The sequence below is a fragment of the Plectropomus leopardus genome, unplaced genomic scaffold (assembly GCF_008729295.1).
Source record: "Plectropomus leopardus isolate mb unplaced genomic scaffold, YSFRI_Pleo_2.0 unplaced_scaffold8727, whole genome shotgun sequence".
Lineage (NCBI taxonomy): Eukaryota > Metazoa > Chordata > Actinopteri > Perciformes > Serranidae > Plectropomus > Plectropomus leopardus.
In genome coordinates this window covers 851-8,441 of record NW_024696205.1, presented here as the reverse complement: position 1 = coordinate 8,441, position 7,591 = coordinate 851, and the positions used below count along the sequence as shown (strand labels likewise).

Here is a 7,591-nt window from a genome sequence, read left to right as displayed (position 1 = left end):
CAATAAACTCTGGAGAACCATTCATCAGCTCCACCATCCACACATGGCTGCTTGTTTAGTGCCTAATTGCAGCTCAAAACTCATGCTAACTGCTGATGCTGCTCTGCTGTGTGTGCTTTGCAGCTTTTGCTATTTACCAACCTGTTGATGCTCTGATCTCATACCGCTTATACAATCGGATGTCCCACCAGTAATATTTGGGTTCTGTCGCGTTAATGAAAACAAAAGATTCATTTTTATCATGGTTTTAATGATCAAAGATCTTTTTGTAGGTTGCCAACATCTCGTCTTATTCATAGAAAAAAGAGTTGAAAAAACATTTATTGTAGTTGTTTTTGTTGACAAAATTAACACTGCTTGGTGGTGACCATTAACATATTTCACATGACATTGAAGTATCCTCACTTGACACTCACTTGGTGTGAAAATTAGTTGCATAAGGGACCCTGTTTTCTGTTATGAGATTATTTGATTGCGATGTACAGCTTTTATTGGACTTTTGTTGTTCTATGCTTCCTTTTATGTATATGCTAAATCATTATTGCTTACTTTCTTCTTTTTGCCTCATCCCTCTTTTGACCTCTTATTTTGATTCAATCTTTATCTTCCACTTTTTTTCAGCTCCAGCCAAGTGGAGGCAGCTCTAGCTCTCCCAGCTCTCCAGCAGCAGCAACCCCACCCGCCATCAGTGAGGTCGCCCAGCCCAAACCCTCATCATCAGACGCTCACCCTGCTTCAGACCCCAAACCTCAGGCTCCAGCTCCCAGTCCTTCACAGCCCCAACCTCAGGCTTCACCGGCCCCAGTTGAGGACGCCACTAAGGACACCACAACTACACCTGGAGCTACAACAAGCACCACCACAGCACCCGTTTCAGACAGGCATTCACCAGCTACCCCACAGCCAGCCAGGACCCCGGGAAGCGAGGAGGGCAGGTCAGAGACGACGGAGCGGACAGAGGGCGTGGCAGAGTAAGTTTCATAAACAGATAGCGAACTGTTGGATTTTTCTCACTTAGGTCATTGTGATTGTCGTTTTTAACTTTCTTTTTCAAATCTTCTAGCCAAGTAAAGAAATCAACCTTAAACCCCAACGCTAAAGAATTCAACCCCATCAAACCTCAAATGCCTATGGTAAGCCATTTATTTCTGCTAAATCCTTGATCTGAAAAAAAAAGTAGGATCTTAGCTCAAGTTTGAGCAGTTTTTGGCTAGTTATGTTTCATGACATGTAAACTATGCACGAAAGTACGAAAAGGATGAAAATACTATAGTCCAATGTTATGCTGCGTGTATTATATTTCCAAAGACCTGTTTATTTGAAGGTAATTTTCCTATACTTACATCTTCCTACTGAATAAGAAAATGTGATAAACCCCCTTGGATTAGCTAAGGGACACACTGATTTTATTCACCTCTGGTTGTATTGTCATACAGACAAAGCCCAACACTGCCCCCACCCCACCTCGGCCAACTCCTCCAAGCCCAGTGGTCCTTCAGCACCCAGGCGGACAGGGACCACTCTACAACACTCCCTACCTCTCCTACGTATCACAGATCCACTCTGTGCAGGTATGTCAGCAAACAAACCTATTTACTACCAGTGTCATTTTAAGACATGGAAACTAACCTTAAATGTGGTACATCAGCCAGACTGATTGATATTAGAGTATAATTCAAAATCCTGATGAGAGACAGTCTGTTTCTTTATTTGAAAGTATTTTGTGCTGCAACTAAAAATCGTTGCCCTCAAAAAAATCTTTTCAATATTATAAAAAAGGTCCAATGTAACATTTTTTCCCTCTGCTGGTCTGGCAGCCAAAAGATGAAGGTGAACCTTTTTTCTCTCCATAATTTGGGTGATTTATTGTACATATGTGTATAACAGCATAGTTCTCTTTAGATTTGGTTGTTTTCCTATCGTCACTGATATATAATTTTGATATACAAAACTGTACAAAACGTACTACAGTCTGTTTTCTACCCAGTAGGGATGTTGCTTCCATAAAAGTAGAAAACCACTTTTTCTCTTCATTGTCTGTCACCCCTCGGCCACAACACCTGCCTCACATTGCAGAACCTCCTACTTTGAGATGACTATCATACTTTAACCATTACATCTTTGACTACAGTCTTTATGTGAAGGATGTGTAACAGACATAGAAAACATGCCAATATGTGTTTTTATATCAACAAGTACTGTGTCCACTTCAAAGTTTAAGAAAAGCTCCTAAGTGTTTTTTTGTACAGTATTCCTTTATTGTCAACACAAGGCTTTTATTGTGAAATAACTCCCATAAATCCCATAATGCATTTTGCTTTCCCCATGTGTATTTTAGGGAATCATTGGTCAAGTGTTTTAAAACTATGACATCTTCTAAAGAATGCTCATATTGCAGACTCTGACTGACTTACCTTGCATCCAATTTTACTGACCCTGGGCCATCGATTGTGTCGCATCCTGCCATAGAAAACCAAGAGAAACCAGTAAATATTAACATTTGAGAAACAGGGGCATTCTGCTTTAAAATGACTTTTAACAATGAATGATCAAAAATATTGCCAATTGATTTTCTGTTGGATTACGAATTGTTTCAGCTTCACTTTTTTCCTAACAATGCAGCAACAGTTTTTGTTAACCTCTTTTTCATTTCTGTCTTTCAGCCCCAACCAATGTACCAGTACACCATGTCTACAGTCAGCCAGGGAAAATACCCCAGGACCAAAGGTAAAAGCAGTGATTTTTCATTACAGTGCTGTATTTCTTTGGAACAGTTACAGATAGCTATAACCTGTGACCTAACGGTGCAAACAAACTGCTTAAAAAACTATTTCTGTGTGTGTGTTAAAGCTGTTATGTTTTTCCACCATGTTTCTGTTGTTTGCTAATTCTTTGTTTCCACCAGGCTCAGTTGTGGCTCAGCGCTCTGACCATGGTACTTCAGCACCGCCCATGCTACAAGCTGCAGCGTCAGCAGCTGGGGCCCCGCTGGTAGCGTCCCCCTACCCTCAGTCCTACCTTCAGTACAATCCACAGCAGTACGGCCAGCAGCAGGTCATCCAGGCCATGACGCCCTACCCTGGACAGGTAGGACGTCTTCAGTTTTCTTCATTAATTCAGGCATTAATGGTTAGCAGAATGCTTGCAGTAGCATTAAAACCTGAATTAATGAAAGCATGAAATAAACAAGTGTTCCTGAGTGCAGATTATCCAACAGAAGTTAATATCAGACACTGACAGTCCCCAGGTAGATCTTACCTCCCACATTTAAATCAAATTATTAAAAAAATGCTCATTTGTCCCTCTCTTCTCCCCCTCTCTCCAGCCGATGTACTCCATGCTGCAGGGTGGGGCCAGGATGATAGGTCAAGGTGGGGGTCCCCACCCACAAGCCTTGGGACCCCCAGGAGGCCCTCAGTTCTCTGCACAGGGAGACGGACCTCAGGGACCACAGCAGGGCATCTACGGTGAGTGGACCCAAACCTGGTTGAGTGATTGATGTGAAACACAGTCTCTCCATGTCCAAAATGTTATCAGTTTTGGGTCGTACTGCTTCCATACAGCACCGTTTTTTTGACAGATTGATGGTCTTCAAGTGGCCTGATTAAGACCCTGAACATTTCCATTAAGAGTCTCTGAATATATTGTCAGTAAAACAACAATAAGCATTATATTGACACTGATTCTCTTCTTTTCGTGTAGCTCCACAGTCCTTCTCCCACCACTCGGGAGCAGTTCATCAGCCCCAGCCTTCAAGTACCCCGACAGGCAACCAGCCCCCTCCCCAGCACGCTGCACCTAGTCCCGGACAGGTAAGATGCAGGACTGCTTGAACTGCTGAAAATATGCTGAAGCACATTTCCTATGCTCTAATTCAGAGGCTAGGGTAGTGTAACAGTCCGACAACCCTCACTAATGGCAGAAATTGTTTTCTTAAAAAGTAATAATATGGATTTATCTACCAGATGCGTGAAGTGGTCCCTTTTAAGTGAACAGTTTTTTTGCCACCATCCAGAGGGTTTGCCACTGTCACATCTGCTAGATGAACTTTTTTTATTTTTACTGATAACAGTGGGCAGGTGGGCTAACTTGGTACATATTTCACAACCCTATGGTCTACATTTTGTTGCCTGCTTTGCAAGGTCGAGGAGTGCAAAAATACACCCTCATTTAGAGAAGAGGTGCCTGTGTAGTCCGGCCTTATGGTCCTCTTGAGGACTCACTTTCATGAGCTACGTTCCTCAATCCAGCCTCTGAGACACCAATTTTTGTGATTAATCTATAATCTTTTCTGACGTGATTATTTCTTTCAGAACGCCCAGTCTGGCCCACAGCCCCAGTCCCTGTACCACTCAGGTCCCTTGTCAGCACCCACCCCACCCAACATGCCACCAGGCCACACGTCTCCGCAAGGCTCTTACCCCATTCAGGGCTACAGCATCCACAGCCACCAGGGCATCCCACCAACGTATCCCCTGGGACAGATAGCACAGGTATGGCTCCACAGTGCTGCTTCTTACTGTTCCTTCTTATGCATCACTACAAATGAGAGTATGTGTTGAGTAAAACATTTTTTTTTGCATTCAGAAAGCAGGACTGGCGATATGGCTAAAAATGTTGATGCCATGATAAAAAATTTCGTATTGATCAATAACAATAATTATCAGCCAGAAGAGTCAGTTTATCATTTCTTTTAAGTTTAAAGGCTCAGTTTTGCTCCTGAGAAGGAGTTGAAGAACCCACACGGTTAGCTGTAGTTTATTATCAGAACATGACAACATTTTCCAAACACTAACATTTCGCAAATCTATGGGTAGATCAAAAACGGAGCTATTAACAAAATAATGTTACTAAAGAAAACAACAATAGATTATAGAATCTTAATTGTGATCAGCAGCATGTCAAACTTTTTGTTCAGACTGTTTAAAATATTTTGATTTGGCTGATAATGGAAACAGAATACTTGTTAAATTAACAAGACAAAAGTCTATTTTGTGGTCAACAGTTTCTGTATAAGTTCTACACCCACATTTTCTAATTTCTGCCATTTCTCTATCAAAAGATGGACTTTGATCACACTGTAAAGTAGCAATGAAAGCCTCTCTGGTGTGACTAAGGCAGAAAGCATTTTAACAGACGAGTTCATGTAATATTTTATTCACATTACCTTCAGGCATGTTGCTAACTTACCGGTAGAATTAGATGAATAAACTATTCAGCGACTCTAGCTAATAAATGAGGCGATTTCAATTATGGTGCAACATTATCCATGCTCAAAACAACCATACTAAAAATAACTTAATGTGCATGTTTAATGTTGTTATAACGGTACGACGTTGCTGTCTGCTTTAGTGGCCAATGAAAAGTGGCCAGTCAGTCAGTCAGTCGTCTTCTAATACTGCTGCTCAGTCTTCTTCAGGTAACTGGTGTTAAAGGTGCATCACTGCCCCCCCCCCTACAGGCGTATGTGTGGTTTAATTACATGGAAGATTTATTATATCACTTTTGAGGAAAGATAATTGAGATCGTTATTATCATTTTACTGCCCAGCCCCATGGGAAGGATTAATCTTGATCTAAACTTGGTTTGTCAATCTCCACGCACCGCAGGCCCATGTACAGGGAGCCATGTCAGGTCCCCACCACTCGGGGAGTCACGGTCAGCACCAGTTAGTGATGTTGCAGCCACCTCCTCAGCAAGGCCCTGGCTCAGTGCCCCAGCATCCCCAGCACGGACCACAGCAAGGAGCACACCAACACTTTTACATCGGCCACCCACAAGGTACGAGACATAATGCCAAGTAAAATCCATAACTTGATTTGCAATCTGTGGTTTGAATTGTGGCATTTATACTTTTTGTTGTTTTCTGTCTTCCTTCCACAGCAATGCAGGTACAGACGCACCCTGCTCCCTTCCATCAGCCTGGAAACTAATCCCCACCTGCCCTCCTCCCCACCTTCCCAACTGTTCTTAGGAATGAGCCCCAACATCCCCACTGCCTGCTGGATGCGAGGCCCAGACTGAACGCGACTCACTAAAAACAAACCTGACAGGACCGTACAGAGGAGAGAAGAGGACAACAAGTCTCACAGCACCTTATTCTTCTGCTGGAACATTCTTCATCAGTATAAACCAGACTAGGACCTTTTCAATGGTAATGATGAAGATGGCAGACGACAGCAGCAGCAGCGCCCGAGCCCTGCTGCCATCGTGCTCTTCTCTCAAACTTCTTCTCATTTCAGAACCATTAGGCACCTTGCTGGGTGGACCAGTCGGAGAGTTAAAAACAGCAGCAGACACTTCCAGCAGTGTGTTTTTAGCCTCCTGGGGTGTAAGTACCGCGACACAAACGGGAAACAGACTGTCGTGGGATTCTCATGAATATAGCATGAATGGACAGATTTGAAGAGGAGAGGGGATTTTTAGCAAACCTCCCCCGCCCCCCCCCCCGCACCCTTTTTAAAAAAACTATCCTGTAGTTAAAACCATCCCTTTGCTTCTTCTCTCCTGTAGGAAAATATAATTAATGAAAAAAATGGACAAGACAAAAAAAATATTAAAACAACAATGACCAAAAAATAAAGTTTTCAACTCAACTTCAAAGCTTCCTTTGCTAAATTTATTGAAGCATTAATTGTAAGTATTGCAGTTACATTTTTTTGTCTGTGCTGCATGAAGTAACAGCTAACAGCCATGATGAAGAGCGGAAATTTATTTTTCATTAGACAATAACAAGAACACATTTAATTTGAAGCTCGCTAAGCATTTGCTATTATATCAGGCTGACAAAACAAAGTAATTACCTCCCAGGGGACTTTTTGTATTCTCTTCACATTCTCATTAGCTTGGATTCGTTTCACTCACTGGTGCAATTCTCCATGTTAATTTATAATGGTCACTAGGGGGACCCCTCTTTATACACCACACAGTCCTTGTTATGGCAGAGATGACTCCTCTTTGGGTTAGTGGGGCACTCTGCTTCCCCTTCAGGCTCCTATGACACCACAGTTTGTGGCTTAGTGACAGGACTCTAGATCGATGTACTACAGACCGTGCCAACTAGCTCTAATGTCAATGTGTCAGAGTGTGCGGCCTACATTCCTCTCAGTAGGGACACATTCGGTCAGTAGAGCAGGCTGTGGTGACCTTCTCAGTGTGACAGGGCGTAGAGTTGCTCTGCACTATGCTCCAGTCGGTCCCGGTACTCAAGGTTGGAGTAGTTGACTTCAGGGACCCCCTTGGTGCCATAGAGTAGACCCCAGCAGCAGCAGGCAATCACTGCTGTGCTATCACTGTCACCTGGGCAAAAAGAAAACGAGAAAACTTGACAAACACATTATTGCATTAGGGAGTTAGACAGTATATGTGTTGTTTTTTTTTTTGTTGTTAATTAAAATGAGTTTTTTTACCTTATGACTATTACTTTGTGACAACTGTGACTTTTTTTAAGAACATTTTTTAACATACTGTGACTTCTTATGACATGCTGTACTATGCATTTTGGAATGACATTTTGTTGACATACTACACTGTGCCTTTTTTACAATAACATTTTTTAAAAACATACTCTAGCTCACCATGACTGACATTT

The 7,591-nt window shown here is 42.4% G+C and overlaps 1 protein-coding gene across 1 annotated transcript; it reads left to right on the top strand.

The window, feature by feature from the left end:
* Positions 1-582: 582 nt before the first annotated feature.
* On the top strand, positions 583-7,339 carry LOC121940454 (ataxin-2-like protein; the record flags this gene model as incomplete). The annotated part of the gene is made up of 10 exons (XM_042483230.1): positions 583-971; positions 1,064-1,133; positions 1,437-1,571; positions 2,664-2,727; positions 2,906-3,087; positions 3,326-3,467; positions 3,703-3,812; positions 4,314-4,493; positions 5,610-5,781; positions 5,884-7,339. Coding segments are annotated over 10 exons (1,494 nt in total), but the record flags the coding sequence as incomplete, so codon positions are not given.
* Positions 7,340-7,591: the final 252 nt, after the last annotated feature.